Below are 24080 nucleotides of genomic sequence, written 5' to 3'. Positions count from 1 at the left end.
TTCAAATTCTGTTGGTTGTTTTTAAAGCAAATCACATGTATTTGATAATTCCTAAAATTATTAAAAAATATGTATTTTTTAAGTTACACACAAGCAAAATATAGAAAAAAATATACACCACAACACTTAAAGAGATTGTATTTAGATGGTGGGACCACAGGTCATACTTTTTTCTTTCTCCTATTTCTGTATTTTAAAATTTTCATTATAATAGAAGAATTAAAAGTTAATAAAATGCAAAATATTTTCCTAAATCACTTTCTTTCAGACCTTTCTTCTAACTCTCTGCTCCCTCATGACCCGACTATAGCAGTCATAATAAACAAACCTGTCTTAAGCAGACAAATTCATTTATGCTAATACTGGTGAAGTAGTAATGTGAAGATGAAAATATAAGACAGAAGTCCTGACGGCCACAGATGACAGAGAGAAGATCATTATGGTAGTGAGGGTTTCAGTTACCTGTCTCTACTTCAGCAATGTCAATAAAATGATCTTCTGAAGCTGATGCCAGCATTTTTCCATCATGGCTAAAACTGAGGGTCCTCACAGGCCAATCCAGCCTATAACAGAGTAGACAGAGGAGACATTAGAATAACCCAATAAGAGGAGGGCACAATTTCACCCAAAATGAAGTAAAATTAACTTATCCAGCAAGGAAAGTACTGGCAGGGCTGCTTACCTGGAAAAGCACCGAACACACACTAACTCATCCACATCCCAAAGGCTGACCAAAGCATCTGCACTTCCTGTGGCAAAGTACTTCCCCATGGGGTCAAATTTGATGCAGATGCAGTTGGAAGGATGGGCATTGATGGACTGCACAGGCTTCAGCTCTGGGTAGCTGAGAAACAAGACAGATGGCAATCAAACTATGGGAAGAGGACTATGGTACTGAGACAACAACAGGAGACGCTGAAGAAGAAAACCAAAGTAAGACAACATAACAAATATCAGACTATAATTCAAACAAACTTTTCTAAACTTTAAAAAAATAAAATTAGATTATCATCAGACCTTTCTGACAATAAGACTTTCTGCCAAAAGAAAATGGACTAACGTATTTAAGCTATACAGGGAAGAAAATATGAATCAAGGATTTTTTTTTAGTAGGCTTCACGCCTAGCATGGGGCCCAATGTGGAGCTTGAACTTACGACCCTGAGATCAAGACCTGAGCTGAGATGAAGAGTCAGACACTTAACTGACTGAACCACCCAAGTGCCCCAAGGATTTTTTAATTTTTTTTTAATGTTTATTTATTTTTGACAGAGAGAGAGAGAGACAGAGCATGAGTGGCAGAGGGGCAGAGAGAGAGGGAGACACAGAATCTGAAGCAGGCTCCAGGCCACGAGGATTTTTATGTCTAGCAAAAGTGACTATCAATTATAAAAAGCTCAAATACTAAGCATAATATAATAAAGTAGTTGTAAGTTTTATTAAGTCTATAAATTATAATAAGTATGAACTCAGGGAAAACTGTTCCCATGAACCCTGTTCCTGAGGAAGCTAAAGAATGAGCTTTAACAATCAAATGACTAGAGATTCATCAGCATAGGACTGTCAATGAGCATTACATATATAGCTTCTTGTGTATGTATTGTGGTGGTAGTGGTAATACTGTTATTCTGAGATATCTCCACATATAACATGGATAAAGGTAATAAGTAACTGTGGGATATTCTAATTCTGTAATCCCGTGTCCTTGAGAACCTGAATACTCAGTTTGAAGGAAAGAGTTACTTATAATATAGAAGATATTTAGTAAAATTCCGCTAGTCCTGAATTTTAACTGGAACTTATCAATATGAATTCACAAGATATTTTATCTTTAAAAATACACACAGAGGCACCTGGGTGGCTCAGTCTGGGGCTTCTGACTTCAGCTCAGGTCATGATCTCACAGTTCGTGAGTTCGGGCCCCGTGTTGGGACTCTGTGCTGACAGCCCGGAGCCTCGAGCCTGCTTCAGATTCTGTGTCTCCTCTCTCTCTGCCCCTCCCCAGCTCTCACTTTGTCTCTCTCTCTCTCTCAAAAATAAACATTAAAAAAATTTAATAAAAAAACAAATACATACATACACATATGCTTCCTTGCTCTATCCACTGGAAAGGTCTAGAAATAATAATCAACGTATCAATATGGACATCGGTAGCTCCAATATTATTTCTCAGAAAAAGAATCCAGGGATTGATTCTTAAGAGAATTTTCTTTTTTTTTTTTTTTTTTTTTTTTTTTTTTTAAATTTTTTTTTCAACATTTATTTATTTTTGGGACAGAGAGAGACAGAGCATGAACGGGCGAGGGGCAGAGAGAGAGGGAGACACAGAATCGGAAACAAGCTCCAGGCTCTGAGCCATCAGCCCAGAGCCTGACGCGGGGCTCGATCTCACGGACCGCGAGATCGTGACCTGGCTGAAGTCGGACGCTTAACCGACTGCGCCACCCAGGCGCCCCTAGAGAATTTTCTGATTAAAGGTCTGAGGCAGGAAGCATACAAGAGGAACTTGGAATACTCATCATACCAGAGAGCAAGAAACTGAAGACTACTAACACTGTCAAAAAAATGACTCAGGAATCAACTTGAAGAGGCTCCCATTGGCTAAAGATGGGATAATTTGAGCTTCCATAAAGATAATTATTCCAATAGATTGAAACACATCTACCATGCTTAAATACATGAGTTTATAATGAGTCTTAAAACTAGCTGATTATCTTTGTAAGTGATAGAGAACTAATTCATTATCTGATGACAAGAAGCATTTATCCTGTCTTTTCTAAGTAAACTATATTCTTTTTTTTAGGTTTATTTTTATTTATTATTTTGAAAGAGAGAGACAGAATGTGCATGCACAAGCAAGCACAAGCGGAAGAGGGGCAAAGAGAGAGGGAGACAGAATCCCAAGCAGGCTCCCCACCCAGCACAGAGCCTGACGTGGGGCTCCATCTCACAACCATGAGATCATGACCTGAGCCCAAACCAAGAGTGGGACAGTTAACCAACTGAGCCACCCAGGTGCCCCAAAGTAAACAATATTCTTAAGTAACCAAATAGTAGGGGCGCCTGGGTGGCTCAGTCAGTTAAGCATCCAACTTTGGCTCAAGTCATGTTTTCACGTTTTGTGAGTTCAAGTCCTGAGTGGGGCTCTGTGCAGACAGCTTGGAGCCTGGAGCCTACTTTAGATTCTGTGTCTCCCTCTCCCTCTACCCCTAGGTAGGAGACTATCTACCCCTAGACCCCTAGACTAGGAGAATATCTGCAGGTTTTCAACGACTAAATTAGAAGTAAAAGAAGGATGCAAAGTGACTTGGTAGTGTAACATACTTAAAAGACATCCAATTTTTTTAAATACACAAAACTAGAGTATCTAGAAATGCATACATGGTCGCTAAAACTATAAAGAAATACTATAAAAATCAAGATAGTGTTTCCTTTTGAGGAGGGGGAGATATGAGCAGGAAAAGCACATGTTTGGACTTCTGGGATGGCCAACAAATTACATTTCTTGACTTGGGTGGGGTTACAAAGATGTTGGGCATATAATGGTTCATTAAGCTATACATTGTTTTTGTTTTTTTTTTTTTAATTTTTTTTCAACATTTATTTATTTTTGGGACAGAGAGAGACAGAGCATGAACGGGGGAGGGGCAGAGAGAGAGGGAGACACAGAATCGGAAACAGGCTCCCGGCTCTGAGCCGTCAGCCCAGAGCCTGACGCGGGGCTCGAACTCGCAGACTGCGAGATCGTGACCTGGCTGAAGTCGGACGCTTAACCGACTGCGCCACCCAGGCGCCCCAAGCTATACATTGTTTTAAGTGATTTTCTGTATCTGTGTTTTATTTTCTGATAAAAAGGCTTCAAAAGAAAAAAGATATAGAATCCTTACTAACTACAGAATAAAATTCAAGCTGCTAAGCATAGAATTCCAGCCTTTTATAATCTGGTCCCAGATTATATTTCAACTTTATCTTCCCATTTTCAGGCCCGCTCTTCAGACACCTTATCTGTCACCACTCCCAGCAACTCTGACCTACCAACTATTCCCCAAATAGACCATGCTCGTTCACACCAGTTTCGTCCACTGTATGGTTCCCTTTTGCTGATTCTTAAAATTCTCCTCAACTTTCAAGGTCAAGCTCAAAAGGTGCCTCCTTCAAGCTCCAACTCCCACAGTCCATATAAATTTCTTTCCTTGGGGTTCCATAGCAAACTCCTAGACTCTCTAACATAACCTATTTCATACTGCCTTGCATTACCCACCCAGAATAACAGAAAGAATAGAATCGACAGGCCTGAATTTCAATTCCACCATTTCATTCATTTACAGAATAAATATTTAATGAGATCCTAATTCTGTGTAGCAGGTATTAAGTTAGGCACTAGGGATTTAAGAGTAAACAAGTTACACATGGTCCTTACCCTCATGGAATTTATAGTCTAATGGAAGATACAAATAAACATGAAATTATAACATAGAATGAGAAATGCTTCCAACAGGAAGTACATAAAATAAGCTTCAGGGGCGCCTGGGTGGCTCAGTTGGTTAAGCATCTGACTTCAGCTCAGGTCATGATCTCGCAGTTCACGAGTTCGAGCCCCATGTCAGGCTCTGTGCTGACAGCTCAGAGCCTGGAGCCTGCTTCAGATTCTGTATCTCCCTGTCTCTCTGCTCACGCTCTGTCTGTCTGTCTCTCCCTCTCAAAAATAAACATAAAAAAAATGTTTGTTTTTTTTAATAAAAAAAAATAAGCTTCTAACCTGGGGAAGTAGGAAGATGGCTTCCCTGGAGGGTAAGTGATATTTAAGCTAAGACTTTATGGGTACAAATTATCCACAATTCAAGGTGCATCTACTTCTAGTGCTCACTAGTTGATAGTGATTTAACCTCTGTGAATCCCAGGTCCTCATCTGTCAAATAAGATGCATACTATCAACCCCCTAGAATTTCTGTGATGACTTAAGTAAAATATAAGGTGCCTGGCTCAAAGGTGCTCAACAGAGGTTAGGATTCTTTATTTCCACTTGTCCTTTGACCTCCTTCAGGACAGACTCAACATCTAATTCATCTCTGTATCCACCACAGCACCCAGCACAAAGATCAGACAGTTCCTAAGCTAGAATTCTCTCACCTGAGGATGTTGATACAACCATTGCCATTTGTCAGAAAGAACATGTTATTGTCATTATTCCAAGAGATTTCATTGACTTCAAACTTGAACTGCTCCTCCGCTTTGGAACGGTGTGTCTTGGCATCAATAAAGGTCACCACATCATCCTTGTTGCCCACAGCAATGGTCTGTCCATCGGGACTCCAGCAGATATTAATGTTCTCCCCTGGAAACCCAGATATAATCAGCAAGATATTGTTTGCCCATAATCCTCCAGAAGTTTACTTTTTTTATCATACAAAGACCAGAGCTATTCACTAAGGTCCTAGTCAATAGAAGGGAATGACCACTCACTCAACAATTTTGAGACCAGCACATTCATCTACAAATTTCCCCCCTTTGGGTCCTCACAATAATTCTCTAATGGACACTTCATTATTCCCAATTTACATATGAAGAAATGGAAGATAAGAGAGATGAGCCAAAATGTCAAAGCTCTGACGTAATAGAGCCAAAATCTAAGCCAGATTTAACTCCAAAGCCTCTTATTCTTACACCAACATTTCCCAAACTCCAGTCATTCGAATGCCACTTTCACAATTTTTGTCCTATGTTAACAGCTATATTTCTTTACTCAAGACTTTTCTTAAAATTGACTCAAAAAATTTCTTAAATAAATTTAGTTTCAATTCTACAGGCTAGTTCTTTTTTTCTGGTAGGTATTAAGATATAGACACAGCCAGTTTTGAATGTTCATCCATGTTACACCTAAATCACACATGCATTACCAGCCGTCTACTTGGAGAAAACACTACAACATTCCACGTCCAGGTACCAGTCTTGTCAAAAAGTCCAGTGGCCCACAGTGAACACATTGATTAGAAATGTCATCAACTTTACCAATTCTATGATGCATATTTTTTTCACACTTTATTATCTATAATGTACCTTAAAATACAACAGGATGCCTCTCAAAATTTTTGGTGCATCATGGTTACCTAGAAGCTTTATCTTCTTTCCTACTAGCACATAAAATATCGGTGCATCTTGTAATCAATGACATGTTAGTCAATAAAATATAATAAATGGCCTCAAGGTTTACAGAACAATACCTGGTGAAGAACAGATTCTACAAACATACTGCACGACTTCCAGTTCATTTTGTCCCAGACCACCAAGACCATTCATTCCAAGATCAGCCATTCTAGCCTATCAACAGTTTCATAAATTCTCCACACATCTGTACATGCAGTGCCCTCCTAGAGCTGCCTCCTATACCCCACCAACCCACTGTACCCTGACCACTAAATCCCTATTAGCTATTCTAAGAGTTTGCTCAAATTCTGTGAGACCCTCCCTGTCTCCACAGGCAGACTTAAGCATTTCCATTCTGAGTGTCCATCTTTTAGACCTCTCCAGTTAAGACGAACCATGTCATATCACGTAGGGTTTTTTTTACACGTACGTCTCTCTCCCTGCACTAAACCCAGTACAGGTCCTAGGAGCTGGAGATTGTCTTATTCAGCCCAGGATGTCTCATACCTAACACAAGGCCACAAATAGAGAAGATAATTCAGGAAAGGCCTGTTGAATGACTAGAAGTAGCTCATTCCTATTGCCCTTTCTCTGAAGAGTCACCTTTAGTGTTCACAGTGGCAATGCATTTCGTCGTCCTCACATCCCAGATGCGAATGGTTTTGTCTCCAGACGCGGTGACAAAGAGGTCAGGATTACTTGGGTGCCAACAAAGCTGGTCCACACTATCCCCATGTCCCCGATAATTGTTTTCTTTAACCTGAAATAAGAGAATCCAAACATCACTACACACAAAAGTACCTGCCTCCACATATAATTTTTTTAACCTTATTCAAACTAAAGTACCTTGTGACCAACAAAGATCTGGATAATTTAAAAGACACCAATCCTTCCAAGCCCTTTCTGCCAAACTACTCCCAATACCCACCCACACTTCCTCCCCAGTCACTCTAAACTGTTCTGAGGTTTGGGTTCCATACCAATGGCCTTACTCTTTTGTCCTCCCTGTCCTTCCTCCTTCTTTCTGGTTTTCCATCCTTACTCTACCACCCAGGTTCCCAGTCTTGATCATCCCCACAGAAAGCCCTAATTATTTTCAAAAGGGCCCCCCTCACCACCATGGGGACCTCACCAGCACCACAGCACCCTAGCCACTCCTCACACTACACAACACCTTCCTACCACTCTCGAACACCCCCATCTCACCCCAGTCCCATCCACCCTCCTCACCACTCGTCTTCATCTCCCCCCCGCCCCCCCTCATCTGAACTCCTCCTCACTACTACACTCCCTCGCACCCCCACCTCCCTCTTACCACCGCCGTCCACCTCTCCACCACACCCCCTCCTGACTCCTAACCACCAGCCTCATCACTCCCACACTCCTCTCTCGTGCACTGCACACTCCCAACATCCCCACACCCCTTGCCTCCACCCCCCTTTTCACCCCCATTCTCTCCCTCAACATCACACCGCCCTTTACCACGGCCCCTCTCTCCTGCTGGGCCGGTCCCTGACAGCTCACCAACCGGTCCTTCTCCAGCAGGAATACGCTGGCCGTCTTGTCGAAGGACCCCGAGGCAAGGCGACGCCCGTCGCAGCTCCAGGCCACCGAGTGCACCTTGGCGCTATGCGCAGGGAACTCGCGCGTCTTGCTGTGGCCGCGAAACAGCTCCTGCATTCCCAGCACGTAGCGTGTTGGGCCGCTGGTCACTGAGCACCAGGGAGCCATTGAGCCAGGACCACTCTGGCCCAGCGCCGAGGGCCCCATGGCCGCCGCAGGAACCGCCATGACAAGCTCCCGGTGGCCCGCGAGGACACGGCCGCTTTGGCCCAGTCAGTCCTGCCGCCGCTGCCGCACGCCTGCGCCCGGAAGAGCGGCTCTCCCCTGCACAGCCGCACTGTGGGCCATCCGGAGGGGACTACAAATCCCGGCATGCAGCGCGCGAGCTTCCTTACTTTTCAAATACGATTACGATTTAAGTATCTTTCACAGTTAATGATTCTAAGGATTTTAGGGCCTATTTCCCCCTTACCTACTGCCAGGTAGATATATTTGTATCCCTATTTAATTGAAAAAGAAAACCAATGCAATCCTTCTAAACCTCAGTTCCCCCCATCAGTGAAAGACATTTTTTTCTAGGGTTGATCCCCACCCTCAGTCCCCTCCCTTGGAGCAGAAGGCTCTCCACACTCTGGCTGGTGAACTAGGGGTTTGTGGGTGTCCACAGTTCAGGAGGGGAGGGACTGAGAAAGAGTCCAGGGAAGTCTCTAAATAGGCAAATTCTCCGCTTTTAAAAGGTACTACTGGTGAGTGATAGAAGCAGAAATATGTTCACTTTAGTGCAGAAGGCCGATCTATACAGCCTGCATAGTTCTGATAAGGAGCATATACGTACTGGTTGCTACATTCTTAAAAGGTCCCATGATTGCCTGTATATCCCACCACTAGTTAACATCCAGCTAAATGATAAGCACCGGAGAAGTCTTGCAAAAATAGTTTTACGAGTAGAAATTCAAAGAAAACATTTATGATCTAATACTCCCTGCACATCCCCGTCCCCTTTACCAGTAAGCATATAACCACTGGCTGCATATAGCAAAAGCGTGGATCTTTCTGCCCACGTCCCGTCCCGGTGCCATTTAAATAAACTTACTAAGTTGCACTGTAAAACATCTCAAGAATTCTTTCTTGACGATCAGCGTTCAATGATCCCGCAACACCATATATATGCACATGATTCCATATGCAAAAACATAAAAGATACAGAGTAAACAATAAATGCCTACCTGTGACACACACTCCCTCTTTGATTATATATTTCCATCCTTACCACGCCTACCTTAAACCACAAGTCCAGCAGTTTCTTGCTGAAGAAACCAGTGGTAAGTTGCCACGACAACCAAAGCCCTGGAGAAGGACTGTGGGCTGGGAGAGGGGTTTGGAGGTAAGCAGGTGGCTGGAAATTTGTTTAAAAACAAACCTTTTTTTTAAAGGATAATATAAAAAAAAAAGTGATATGAGCACTTGGTAACAAATATAGAAAAAACAAAAGGGAATAGAGTAAAAAGAGTAAGTTTACCTCCTGTGTCTCCAAATTCCCCTTCTGAAAAACATTATTAAATTTTTGTGTGGTCTTCCAGAGACAGTTTAAGTGTAAAAAAGCACCTTTGGAAAGGTAGATTGGTCTGTATATATCCTTCCCACACCACCACCGCCCGGCAAAAATAGTAGCCTTCCTTACATAAATTGTTTTCTTTGGTAAACACACATAATCTATAGTATATGCTAATGTCTCATTCTATTTCATGGATGAGTCTTTAATGACATGCATGTATAATAGTTTATTTAACTGATCCCCTTAATCGATAGTGTCCTTGAATTTGCTTTTAGAACAATACTGCAGAAGGGTCGCCCTGGGGGACTCAGTCTGTTAAGCTCAGGTTGTCTGTTGGCTCAGGTCATGATCTCACAGTTCATGAGTTCAAGCCCCACATCTGTGCTACCAGCACAGAGCCTGTTTGGGATTCTCTCTCTCTCCTTTTCTCTCTGCCCTTCCTCTGCTCCTGCTATAAATAAACAAACAAAAAATAAAAATATATATATTAAAAAAGAACAATACTGCAGTAAATATGCTTATAAACTTGCCTATGCAAGTTTCATTGTGCACATATGCACTTTTTTATTTGAATAGATATTGCCAAAAAGAAAGCATTCTAACAATCTCTATTTCCATCGGCAACATAGGGAAGTGTCATAAGATCCTAAATACTAAATGAATCCACACGTAAAGCACATACTCTGATGAAGGCCTTAGCAAATAAGGCCCTTCTCTTTCCTCCATATTCTTCTCTACCCCAGTGCAACCACAAATTCTTATAGACTTCAAAGCTTTTTAGACTCCAAAGAATACCCATGAAGTCCACGAAAATCTTGGGGTAGGAGACCATTTGGTGTCTAGCTTTCCTTCCTTAAACTTTTCTTTTCAGGAATTTTCTTCCTATGCTAGTTTTTTGTTTTGTTTTGTTTTGTTTTTTTTCCCCTACAAACACAGAGGATTTCTGTCTCTGGGTTCCAGATAAGGAAACTAAAGAAGAAAAAGGCAAGATGTTCTGCTCCAGATCACATGGTTGTTAATGGACAGAGCAAAGATTAGAACTCAGCTGTGACTGATTCCAAAACCTACACTCTGATTCTCAGTTCCTGAAACCTCCATGTTATAAACATAATTCTTCGTATTTCTGTATTAATTTTATATTTTTGTACATTATGTGTGTTTTTTATTTCATTTTCCCTTGTGCTCTTTTTCTATATTCTGTAAACAGAAACATTAGGACCTCAGTTGTGATAAGTGTATCCTGCTGGTCTTCACTGAGACAGCGCATGGTACAACTGTTTTGAAGGTGGAACAGCATACGTGTGGGGGCTATGTGATTGAAGGCAGAGAATCTCAAAGGAGAGATAAAATTCAGGGAAACAGAGGCATTGGCCATTTTTTTTAAACTTGTATTTAGAAAAATAATCAAATTTACAGAAAAGTTGCAAGAACACTGCTAATCCTATGGCCCGGGTTCACCTAGTTTTAGCATTTTTTTTCCTTTGCTCTCTCTACCCATATACATATCTTTTCCTAAATGTTTGGGAGTAAGTTGCATATATCATTACACTTTGCCCCTAAACCTTGCAGTGAATATTTCCTAAGAGCAAGGATATTCTGTTTCCTATCTCCAGGATAGTTATAAACTTTGTTAATTTGAACAATAACATGGAATTTTATCTACTGTATTTCAGTGATGTCAGTTTAGCCAGTAATAGCCTTTAGAGCATTTCTCCAGTACACGATCTAGTCTAGGATCTGATATTCTATTGAGTTATCATATCTCCTTAGTCTCCTTGAATCTATAAAAATCCCTCAGCATTTCTGTAATCATTTTGATATTCATATTTTTAAAGAATTTGTCTGATGGACCATTTTAATAGTCCCTTTGTCACCAAAATTTCTCTTTCAGGTGCTGATCTTTGCTCAACTCTGAAGGATATTTTTACATATGGGAGTCTTTGGATTTTTAGGGTCACTCAGGGCAGAATCAGGATATAAATAATAACAGAGATATAAATAATAACAGAGATATAAATAATAACAGAGATGACAGGATGTGTAGAGGGGATTTTCAGGGGGCGAGAGAGACATCCTACAGTGAAGGAAGAGTAGACAAGGAAAGAAGGAAGCTTGAAGTGTAAGTCCTTTGATAGTGGGGAGCTTTGGAGAAGCTGTTGTTACAAAAGAAAACAGGAAAGAGTCTGTCACTTCAGGCAAATGATGGCAGATATTCTACACAAACCCTTTAAACAACTGTCTTAAAGATGCTCAAGGAATTAAAGGAAGAGGGGCATGTGGGTGGCTCAGTCAGTTAAGCAGTCGACTTCAGCTCAGGTCATGATCTCGGAGCTCGTGAGTTCGAGCCCCATGTCAGGCTGTGCTGACAGCTCAGAGCCTGGAGACTGCTTCAGATTCTGTGATCTGTCTCTCTCTTCCTCTACCCCACTTGTGCTCTGTCTCTCACATATACTCTCTCTCTCTCTCTCTAAAATAAATAAGCATTAAAAAAATTTTAAAGAATTGAAGATATGGAGAAAGTAAAAAAAAAAATATGTGAACAAAATGCAAATACAAATAAAGAAATAGAAAACCTAAAAAGAAACCAAGAAGATATTCTGGAGATGAAAAGTACAATAACTAAAATGAAAAATTCCCTACAGGTATTCAAAGGCAGATTTGAACAGGCCAAAGAAAAAAAATCAATGAACTTGAAGATAAGATCATGGCCATTATTGAATCTGAGAAACAGGAAAGGGAAAAGATTGAAGAAAAGTGAACAGAGTGTAAGGAACCTGTGTGATACTATCAAGTAAACCAACATATACACATTATAGGGGCCCAAGAGAGAGAAAGGGGTACTAAGAAAGTATTTGAAGAAATAAGGGCTTAAAACTTCCCAAGTTTGGGGTACCTGGTGGTTCAGTCAGTTAAGTGTCCAACTTTTGGTTTCTCAGGTCATGATCTCATGGTTCATGAGTTCAAGCCCCATGTCAGGCTCTGCACTGACAGTGTGGAGCCTGCTTGGGTTCATTCTCTCTCTCTCTCTCTCTCTCTCTCTCTCTGTACACACACACACACACACACACACACACACACACACATCTCACTCTCAAAATAAATAAATAAACTTAAAAAAAAAACTTCCCAAGTTTGATAAAAGACAAATATAAACATCCAAGAAGCTCAACAAATTCCAAGTAAGATGGACTCAAAAAGACCCACACCAAGACAGATTATAAGCAAATTTTCAAAAACCAGAATGTATAAAAGCAGAGAATCATGAAAGCAGCAAGAGAGAAACAACTCGTCACATACAAGGGATCCTCAATAAGATCATGAGAAGATTTTCATCACAAGTTTCATAGGCCATAAGGCAGTGAGTTGATACGGTCAAAGTGCCAGAACAACAAAAAAAGTGTCAACCAAGAATCCTACATCCACCAAAACTGTCCTTGAAAAGTGAGAGAGAAATTAAGACATTCCTAGATACACTAAAGCTAAGGGAGCTTGTTACCACTAGATTTTTCCTATAAGAAATGCTCAAAAGTCCTACAGGATGAAAAGAAAAAAACAACAGAAAATAAAACTCAAAACAATATGAAAAAATATAGATCTCAATAAAGGTAAATACATGGGCAATTACAAAAGCCGGTATTTTTGTAACAATGATTTGTAACTTCATGTTTTATTTTCTACATGATTTAAGAGACTAATATATTTTTTTAATTATGAGTCTAAAAACTAGTGTTATTGTAACCTTTTTTTGTAACTCCACATTTAGTTTTCTACATAAATTAAGAAACTAAAGCACTTAAAAGAATTACTACTTTACAGGGGCACCTGGGTGGCTCAGTTGGTTAAGCATCTGACTTCAGCTCAGGTCACCATCTCATGGTTTGTGAGTTCAAGCCCTGCGTCAGGCTTTGCACTGACAGTGAGGTGCCTGCCTGGGATTCTCTCTCTCTCTGTCCCTCCCTCACTTGCTCTCTCTCTCTCTCTTTCTCTCTCTCTCAAAATAAGTAAATGAACTTTATTTTTTTTTTTTAGTGTTTATTTTTGAGACAGAGATAGAGACAGAGCATGAACAGGGAGAGGGAGACACAGAATCTGAAGCAGGCTCCAGGCTCTGAGCTGTCAGCACAGAGCCCGATGTGGGGCTCAAACTCACAGACTATGAGATCATGACCTGAGCTGAAGTCAGATGCTTAACTGACTGAGCCACCCAGACGCCCCTATAAATAAATGAACTTTAAAAAAATTACTTTAAATTCTTTTTTTTTTTAATTTTTTTAATGTTTATTTATTTTTGAGACAGAGAGAGACAGAGCATGAATGGGGGAGGGGCAGAGAGAGAGGGAGACACAGAATCGGAAGCAGTCTCCAGGCTCTGAGCCATCAGCCCAGAGCCCGACGCGGGGCTCGAACTCACGAACTGCGAGATCGTGACCTGAGCTGAAGTCGGAGGCTCAACCGACTGAGCCACCCAGGCGCCCTAAATTCTTTAAAAATACTTTAAAATTCTTTAAAAAGAATTAGTACTTTACATTTGAGGCCCCACAACGTATAAAAATGTAATTCTGTAACATCAACAACTAAAAAGGGTGAAGACAAAGCTATTAAGGGAGCAGAGTTTTTGTATGTTGTTGAAATCAAGCTAAGTTAGATTGTTAAAACTTTAGGATATTAAATATAATCCATATAGTAACCACAATGAAAATAGCTATAGAACATATACAAAAGGAATTAGAAAAGAATTGAAATATTTTGAGACAAAAATCAACTAAGCATAAAAGAAGACACTAATGTAGGAAATAAAGGACTGAAAAAAAAGCCATAAGATATGTAGAAAATAAATAGAAAAATGACAGAAGTAATCCTTCCTTATAAGTAATTAAGTGTAAACAGATTAAACTCTCCAATGAAAAGACAGAGATTGGCAGAATGGATAAAATATGTGAACCAACTATATGCTGTCCATAAGAACTCACTTTAGATCCAAAGACACAAATAGATTGAAAGCGAAAGAATGGAAGAAGATATTCCATGAAAATAACCAAAAGGGAGCAAGTTGGCCTTATTAATATCAAACACAACAGACTTTAAACCAAAAAAGTTTATAAAAGCCAAAGAAAGACATTGTGTATTAATTAAAGGCTCAATACAGCTAAAAGATATAACAATTATAAACATTTATGTACCTATTGACAGATCATCAAAATATACGTGGCCAAAACTGAAATCTGTTTTTTATCAGTATTTGTAAAAAAAAAATAGAGATATAAATCAAGTAAGGGATGCCTATACCTAACCTCCAGAACACACTGACTCTTGTTTTATCTGTTCTTCTTCCCACTTTAATAAACCATTTGTAAAGAAACACACCTGAAGTGGAAATTCTTGAGAAATATTAGAACATCATCCTTCTAGAGGAATAGGATAGACTGGGTAGAGGGTAGAGTGGCAACTAGGACTCCTATTCAAAGTTCACAGTCAAATCTAGGGGGCCGTATACAGAGCTCCAGGGGAAAATCTCTGGATATCAAGGTCCTGGATTGGATAATTAAAAAGTTCAGCATACCCACAGCAGAACAGAGTCCTACAATACTCACTTTTCAGTTATCTTCCTATACAGAATCTTGGTCTCTGGGCCAAACCCTTAGGTCAAGGCTAAAATGCAGAGCAATGATGATCCTCTAAAAGCCTTTGAGAAGATTCCAAAAACCCAGCTCTAGCCTCCAGGACCAGAATCCTACCTGATAGAGTAAACTGCCCCTCTATGTCTGAGAATCTGCCCCCTTCTTAAGCAGGAGGATAACTGACTGAAAGGTTGTTGCAGATCACATATTGAAAACAGGTTCTTACTTGAATTTATCAAATAAACATCAATAGAAAATATTTTTATCCATTTTAAAAATGAATAACAGAGAAGGAACACAGAGATCCATGAATTCAATGCAGAAGACATATTGTTCATGAATAATGAATAACTCTCTTGCCTAGAGACAGTATAGTGTGATTCCCAGCTGCTCATTCTTTTCTTGTCCCTTAGTGTAAACACAGAGTAAAGAAAAGACTGGCCTCACATGACCTTACGCTCTCATGATATCAATCTCTTACCAATTAACCCAGGTCCTGGATCCCACTGAATCATTCTCCTGGCATTCTGAACTTCCAAAGTTCCCTATTCTACCACCACTAGAATTCAATTAATTCATTCAGATTTGATTTCCATCCCGCTGAACACCATTTCACAGAGCTACTCTCCAGCTAGCACCTACTGTTGGCCTCTTCTATGTCAATATTCTCAGGAATGGGCCACTGACACCTGCCTATTTCACCTTCCCCTGGTGGCCAGCATCTGCCAAATACTTGTTCCTTTCCACTTCCTGACACTGTTCTCCAGCAAAACCTTCCTCCACTTCAACTTCCTCTGGGGAGACCCTATAAGCAGGTGTATGGAAACTAACAGCATCTTTTCCCACACACTTTATATCTTCAGGAGCATCTGAAGACACCAGTTATAACAAGAATGGATTTCTGAACTTGGGACAAGAAAGGAACAAAAAAGCAATCATGTATAAATTCAAGAAATAGCTTAGAATCACTTGCTGATGAGTGGGACACAATAGCCTCCCAACCATTCTGAAGCACTGGGGGCAAACCAAGCAGCTGACCAGTCATCACAATTTCCCATTTCTTAAAACTTTGGAGAACCATATGCCACATAAATGGAGCTGGATCTTCTGGAATGTCCTCATCAGGCACAAGTCCCTGATGAACACAATCCTGGTCTTTGGTAGCGATTCCCCCATTAGCATCTCCAGCTGTCTCATTCAATGTAATATCTAATGTTCCTACCCCTCAAAACCAAATACAAGTTAAAGAATCCCTACAGTTTCCCCAGAAATAGCCCCTGCCCTACCCCAAGGCTCAGCCTCTGCTCCTGCCTAGAACCCTGTCTGACAGACTCTCAATGCCCGCTGTTTTTAAGGGGTGAAGCAACAAGTATTCACAGAAGATTGGATTAAGGAATGCAATAAGCTTCCATGTGAGGAGCCTAGTGAAGAAATTAGTGAAGGGGACAAGAGTATATTCTGTGATGGGGTCCAAAAGATAATCCATCAAAAGCCTCAGTTATCCAATGCACTGTTTGAGAACTGACTCTAAGAAGGAAGCAAAAAGGGAGGTGAGTCATTCAGACAATGATTTATCAAGGCATCCAAGGGAGAACCTAGTAGAGAAGCAATTGGAAAAACACCCCGAGCATACACTTGGGCAAAGTCAATCAGGGTAGGATCCCTGTGAAAGTACATCATGCAGGGCTCTCTGCCGACTTTATTCTACCTCCCTCCTGGAATGTCTCACACCCACAGGGAAATCAGAAACTTGGCACCCTCAGTGGTTCAGGAATGTCACGTGAATAGCCCTTGGGGCTGTCCTTCATTGATTTAGCCACTTGACAGGTGCTAGAATCTCATCACCCCCGCCCCCAAAAAAAGACCTTCTGAGCTACTGAGCTGAGAAACATCCAAAATCTAAATGGGGATCTGAGTGGTCCGTAACCAAGGAATGGCCCCACCACTGAGAATGTTGTGGACCCAAGATCTAGCAAAAACTTTTCTTAAAGACCATGTTTTTAGTAAGATACAGCTCAAATTGAAGGTTGAGCCACATAGTCATGCTCACTGCACTTCCACAGAAGAATCACATGACTCAGGACAGTTTGGTGGCTAAAAGCTCACAACCCCATATGCAGTGTGTGCACAGTGGAGACATGGCCACTTCCCAGATTCTTTCTATTCACATGGAGGGCAAAGGAGAATGCTGGATGCAGGATGGTGGAGCCCCTAGCCTTCAGGACCCAGGTAAGAGTCAGAAGACAAATGCAGACCCAAATGAAGTGAAAGAGGGACCTAAGCCAAATCAGGAGAAAATCTATAAGAAAATGCAGGATTAGAGACCTTCTACACCAGGGAAAGAGCAACCTGCTCAGGACAGAAGATTAGCAGAGACCTTTGAAGCAAGAACACCTCAGGTCCTGGAACAGAAGGGACAGGCTCTTCATAAAACTAAGTTCAGACAAATAAGGAGTCGTTTGCTTCAGAGGCTTCAGTTCAAGGCAAAAGGCAAATGTCAGCAAGGTCCTCTGATAAAAGTCACATTGGGGGCGCCTGGGTGGCTCAGTCGGTTGGGCGTCCGACTTCAGCTCAGGTCACGATCTCGCGGTCCGAGAGTTCGAGCCCCGCGTCGGGCTCTGGGCTGATGGCTCAGAGCCTGGAGCCTGCTTCCAATTCTGTGTCTCCCTCTCTCTCTGCCCCTCCCCTGGTCATGCTCTGTCTCTCTCTGCCTCAAAAATAAATAAACGTTAAAAAAAATTAAAAAAAAAAAGTCACATTGGTGTTAGCCTTTGTGGAGAGCCCAGGACCTTTTCAAACCAGAATAGGCTTCATGGGTGTGAGGATACCGCCAAGGGCCTGATGCCAGAGGGGAGACTATGGTTTAGGACGTGTTTCATGCACAGAAGGAAAGTCAGAATAAGGAGGAACCCCAGACCCAGGCAGAGCCCACAGCTGGACATTCCCGTGATTACAGAACCTCCTACCTTGAGCAAAGTGATAAGTGCAACAGCATCTGAAGGCTTGAATTTTCTAAGTAGAAGCAGGCAGTTAGGAGAAAAAGACAGACACCCTGAGAAAATGATGGAATTCATAGAGCAGCAACTCCTTCCACGTTCCCAGGAGTCAAGGGTGTCAGGTTCCACAAGCTGTGCTGGTCACTGCACTGGGTTCTCTCTTAGTGGGTGTGCTTCTTCTACTTAGCCAGAAAGTCTTCCTCTAACTCCTCCTAGGTAGAGAATTTCAGAAATCTTTCATTCCCTGTAGAGAAAAAATAGCACTCCTGTTAATATATTCTCCAAAGAGTATATTTTACTTTCCAAACAGATTTATTCCTTCTCATAGGAGCATGGTATGTGTTTAGTCCATGTCACATTTGAGATCAAGGTTTATAGATTATCAGTAGCTTGGACTAGAAAAAGGAAAAGATTAACTTCAGTGCCTACTGATTGCCTGCTTCACCTTCTAAACTGTGTCCCAGGCCATGGAGGGAGAGTAATAATAGCACTACAAAGTCACCACAATTCTGGCTTCCTCCATTTGTACCTGGTCACATGTCCAAATATTAAGTTCATTATTTTTCCTAATCCTTTCATTAGAAAGGGAAAAAAATGTCCCTATGCATATTTTCAGGAGCCTTCAAAAGTGACAAGATCAAATGAAGACCCAATCCCAGGATCTGGCTCAAGCAGTCCTACCCCCTCAATATTTTCACTTGATTTTTTTTAATGTTATATTTATTTTTGAGAAAGAAAGCATGAAAGCAGGGCAGGGGAAGAGAGAAGGGGGGAGAGAGGATCCAAAGTGGGCTCTTCGGCTGACAGGAGCAAGCCCGATGTGGGGCTTGAACTCACAAATTGCAAGATCATGACCTGAGCTGAAATCAGATGCTCAACCAACTGAGCCATCCAGGTGCCCCTCAGTATCTTCACTTTATACAACTCGAGGGTAAACCGTAGGGTGGGTGGGGTTATACAGATATAATAGAGCAATAAATTCTCCACTTAACCTCCAGGGACAGTAGGAGATAACCAGCCTCATATATCACAAAAGTAAGAAATAGAAGTTTAGAATGGCTCACCCTAAATTCAGAAGGGTTAGGAGACATTTACGTTCCTATATCTCTTGGTGTGAGACTAGTTGACATCCACACCTAATAGTCCTTCCCCTTTAATGAAAGCTGAATAGATGGGCAGTAAAAACGTGGAGCAGTCAACTCCTTGTCCTTCTACCCTTTTCCATATTCTAGAGCATTACTGAACACAGAACTGAAGCGTGTGTGACGGCGGGGGAATTGTCAAGGAGGCTGCTGGGGGACTGGTTCATCTCTCTGTCCCAAATGATAAGTGACAGCTCTGTGTAAAAGGGCATAAGTAGGAACATGTATGCAGTGACCTTGGCTTCTGACACCTGAACACTATGGATGTCCAGGGGTGGGGTAGTAAAGCAGCTTTCTTTATTCTTCTACCCTCTGACAGATGAATGACAAAGAAAAGGGAAGAAAGATCTTATCAAAGCTTGGAAGGGAAGAAAAAGATTCTCTATACAAGCTTGCAAGTCTCTATATAATCTTCAAGTAACATTCAGTTTGCCCTCCTGGACTGGGGTGAAACTGGATTCAGAGCTAGAAGCATGAGTGTTGACTCTAGTCTTGAGCCAGCTCTTCCCACTTCCCACCCTAAAAACAGTGACTTTTTTGCACTTTTAAAAAAGTATTAAGTGTCACACAGAGCCGAGTGGGCTTTGTCATAGTACATTTTTAGAGTACTGCTATGGTAAAATCCTAGATGATCAGAACAAAACACAGTAAAAGGGTATTTGCTACTTAAGGATCTTTAGTGTCTGCAATGTTAATATATCTTGGAACAAATATTCAACTCATAATGAGATCTCTCTGTTTTATATTTACCTTCTATAAAATGTTCCATCTGAGCCAAAACATAAGAGACTGTTAAAAACAGAACAAACTGAGGGTTGATGGGGGGTGGGAGGGAGGGGAGAGTGGGTGATGGGTATTGAGGAGGGCACCTGTTGGGATGAGCACTGGGTGTTGTATGGAAACCAATTTGACGATAAATTTCATATATTAAAAAAAAAATGTTCCATCTGAAAGCAAAAGGATGACCCGGATGTCAATGGTGGTCAATATGAGGAAAAGAGTAGTGCAGTGAGTGGGAAACAAGGAAAATGACTGAAGGAAATCAGAATGAACTAGAAATAGGAGGAATGAGAATATTCATCATTTTCATCATGATAGCCACCCCACCGACACACACACACACACACACACACACACACACACGCACGCATGCACAACTATACCCAGGCCCCCCTCTTTGTGGTAGCTGACAGTCCCAGGGCCATCCCCATAAGAAGTGTGTTTAGGGTTTATCTTTGAGCATCAAGTCAGTATCTTCATGAATATTGTCAGACATGATATGGCCCTCTCTGAGGAAGGTGATCTTGGGGCCTCTTCAAGCTGTGCTTCATGACAATATCTAGGGCCCATGCATTAGTTTCTGAGATCTTCCATAACAAATTACCACAAACTTTGTGGCTTAATACAACAAATTTATTATCTCACCATTCTAGAGTCAGAAGTTCAAAATCAAGATGTCAGCCACACTATATAAAGAAAACCCTAAAGACTCCACCAAAAAACTACTAGAACTGATCAATGAATTTAGTAAAGTTGCAGGATACAAAATCAATATACAGAAATCCATTGCATTTCTATAAACTAATAATGAAGTAGTGGAAAGAGAAATTAAGAAAACAATCTCATTTACAACTGCACCCAAAATGATAAGATACCTAGGAGTAAACTTAACCAAGGAGGTAAAAGATCTGTACTTTGAAAACTACAAAACATTGGTGAAAGAAATTGAAGATGGTGCAAACAAACGGAAAGACATTCCATGCTCATGGGTTGGAAGAACAAATATTGTTAAAAAGTCCATACTACCCAAAGCTATCAAAATACCAACAGTATTTTTCACAGAACTAGAAAAAAAAAACAAACCTAAAATGTGTATGGAATCAGAAAAGACCCTGAATAGCCAAAGCAATCTTGAAAACAAAACTGGAGGTATCAAAATCTCAGATTTCAAGATATACTACAAAGCTATAGCAACCAAAACTGTATGGTACTGGCACAAAAATAGACACATAGATCAATGGAACAGAATTGAGAGCCCAGAAATAAACCCACAATTATATGGTCAGTTAATATTCAACAAAGCAGAAAAGAGTATTCAATGGGAAAAAGACAGTCTCTTCAACAAATGATGTTGGGAAAACTGTACAGCTACATGCAAAAGAATGAAACTGGACCACTTCCTTACACCACACACAAAAATAAACTCAAAATGGATTAAGTACCTAAATGTGACACCTGAAGCCATAAAAATCCTAGAAGAGAACATAGGCAGTAAGTTCTCTGACATCAGCCACAGCAACTTTTTTCTAGATATGTCTCCTAAGACAAGGGAAACAAAAGCAAAAATAAACTCTTGGGACTGCATCAAAATAAAAAGCTTCTGCACAGCAAAGAAAGCAATCAACAAAATTAAAAAACAATCTACTGAATGAGAGAAGATATTTGCAAATGACACATCCAAAAAAGGGTTAGTATCCAAAATATATAAAGAACTTATACAACCCAACACCCAAAAAACAAATAATCTAATTTAAAAATGGGCAAAACATAAACAGACATTGCTCCAAAGAAGACATCCAGATGGCCAATGGACACATGAAAAGATGCTCAACATCACTCATCATCAGGGAAATGCAAATCAAAACTACAATGAGAAATCACCTCACACCTGTCAGAACAGCTAAAATCAAAAACACAAGAAACATCAAGTGGAGAGGATGTGGAGAAAGAGGAACCCTCATGCAAAGTTCATGGGAATGCAAACTGGTGCAGCCACTGTGAAAACCAGTATGAAGATTCCTCAAAAAATTGAAAATAGGCCTTATTTTCCAGCAATTCCACTAGTGGATATTTACCCAGAGAACACAAAAACACTAATTTGAAAAGATATATGCACCTCTATATTTATTGCACTATTATTTACAAAAGACAAGTTATGGAAGCCCCCAAGTGTCCATTAATAGATGAATGGATAAAGAAGATATGGTATATATATCTACGTCTATATCTATATAATATCTGTATCTGTGTCTGTATCTAATAATATTCCATTGTATACACACACACACAATGGAATATTTTTCAGCCATAAAAAAGAATGAAATCTTGCCATTTGCAACAACATGGATGGATCTAGAGAGTACAAGCAAAAAAATCAGAGAAAGACAAATACCATATGATTTCACTTATAGGTGTAATTTAAGATACAAAACAAAGAAAAAAAGAGACAAAAAACAGACTCTTACCTCTAGAGAATAAACTGATGGTTACCAGAGGGGAGGTGGGTGGGAGGATGGGTGAAAGAGGTGAAGGGGATTAAGAGTACACTTATTATGATGAGCCCTGAGTAATGTATAGAATAGTTGAATCATTCTAATTGCACACCAGAAACTAATATAACACTGTATGTTAATGATATTGGAATTAAAATTTTAAATTTTAAATTAAAAACACAAGAAAATCAAGATGTCAGCAGGACCACATTCCCTACAAAGTCTCCAGGAGAGAAATTTTCCTTGCCTCTCCCAATGTCTGGTGTCCCTTGGCTCATGGCAGCATAACCCCAACCTCCCCCCACCTTCACATGGCCTTCCTCTCTAAGCATCTCTATGACCAGTCTGTCTCTCCTATTATAAAGATCAGTATGCAAAACTCAGTTGCATTTCTATATATTAGAAATGAGCAACCAGAAATTAAAATAAAAACACTCTTTACATATAGCATTGGAAAATATGAAATACTTAGGGTTAAATCCGACAAAAGCTGTGAAAGATCTGTAAGCTAAAAACTACAAAATATAGCTGAGAAAAAAATTACAGATGATGTAAATAAATGGAGAGCTAGCCCATGGCTTGAAAAACCCAATATTGATAAGAAGTCAATTCTCCCCAGTTTGATCAATGTAATACCAATCAAGATGCGGCAGGCATTTGTTTTAATTGACAAACTGATTCTAAAGTTCATGTGAAATGGAAAAAAAACTAGAATAGCCAAAACAACTTTGAAAAAAAGAACAAAATTGGAAAGCTACTACTACCTGATTTCAAGATTTGTTACAAAGTTTTAACAACCAAAATAGTCTAATGTTGGCATAAAAAAAGCAAATAGATCAATGATGCAATACATATATGTATATATATATATGTATATATACATATATATATACATACATATATATACACACATACACATACACACACACACATATTCGACACACACACACATGGATTTTTACAATATAGATTTCATTTATTAGAATAGTTTTATATTTATAGAAAAATTGAGAAGATAGCACATAAAGTTCCTATATGTCTCTCATCAAGTTTCCCCTATTATTAACATCCTATATTAATATAATACATTTGTTATATTTAGTGAACTAATGTTGATATATTGTTATTAACTAAAGTCCATCATTTACTCAAATTTCCTTAGTTTTAACTAACATCTTCTTCTGTTCCAAATTACATCTAGTTGTTATGTCTCCCTAGGCTCCTCTTAGCTATGACAGTTTCTCAGACTTGCCTTGTTTTTGATGACCTTGACAGGTTTGAAGAGTGCTGGACAAGTATTTTGTAGAATATCCCCCAATTGGGATTTGTCTGATGTTTTTTTCATTAGGCTGGGAAAAAAGTGCTTATGTTATACCAAGGTTATATACTATCAACGTGATTTATCTGATGAAGTTAACCTTCATTACCTGAGACAGTGTCTGTTACATTTCTCCACTGTAAAAGTATTCTTCCCCTCCCCTCTTTTCTATATTGTACTCTTCAGAAGAAAATCACTACACACAGCCCACACCTGAGGAGTGGACAGTTATACCCCGCTTCCTTAAGGGTGGAATATCTACATAAATTACTTGAAATGCTTTGCAAAAGAAATTTTTCTCTTCTCATTTATTTATTTAGTAACTTATATCACTATAGACTCATGGATATTTGTTTTATACCTTGGATTATAATCCAATACTACTTTATTTACATACTGTTAATCAAATTGTGCAAATTGGCCTTCGGGAGCTCCTTGAGTTGGCTGCTGTGTTCTTTTGACAAAATCCCATC

At 40.0% G+C, this 24080-nt stretch overlaps 1 protein-coding gene across 3 annotated transcripts in view; it reads right to left on the bottom strand.

The window, feature by feature from the left end:
- The window catches only part of THOC3 (THO complex subunit 3), a 190342-nt gene that overhangs the window by 108323 nt on the left and 57939 nt on the right, over positions 1 to 24080 (bottom strand). Inside the window, exons 3-7 of one of the 3 annotated variants that reach the window (XM_047870910.1) lie at positions 17846 to 18119; positions 6747 to 6903; positions 5130 to 5334; positions 683 to 844; positions 463 to 563 (exon numbers count right to left, since the gene is read on the bottom strand). In XM_047870910.1, the coding sequence (XP_047726866.1) occupies positions 463 to 563; positions 683 to 844; positions 5130 to 5334; positions 6747 to 6903; positions 17846 to 17953 (733 nt within the window). In that variant the 5' untranslated portion in view covers positions 17954 to 18119. Of the gene's footprint in view, positions 1 to 462; positions 564 to 682; positions 845 to 5129; positions 5335 to 6746; positions 6904 to 7667; positions 8279 to 17845; positions 18120 to 24080 lie in introns of those variants that run through there. The other 2 variants (XM_047870900.1, XM_047870889.1) reach the window with 2 other exon arrangements.

The sequence above is a fragment of the Prionailurus viverrinus genome, chromosome A1, assembly GCF_022837055.1.
Source record: "Prionailurus viverrinus isolate Anna chromosome A1, UM_Priviv_1.0, whole genome shotgun sequence".
In the NCBI taxonomy this organism is placed as follows: domain Eukaryota; kingdom Metazoa; phylum Chordata; class Mammalia; order Carnivora; family Felidae; genus Prionailurus; species Prionailurus viverrinus.
Note: the sequence above shows the minus strand (reverse complement) of the source record. Positions and strands in the feature narration are given on the sequence as shown.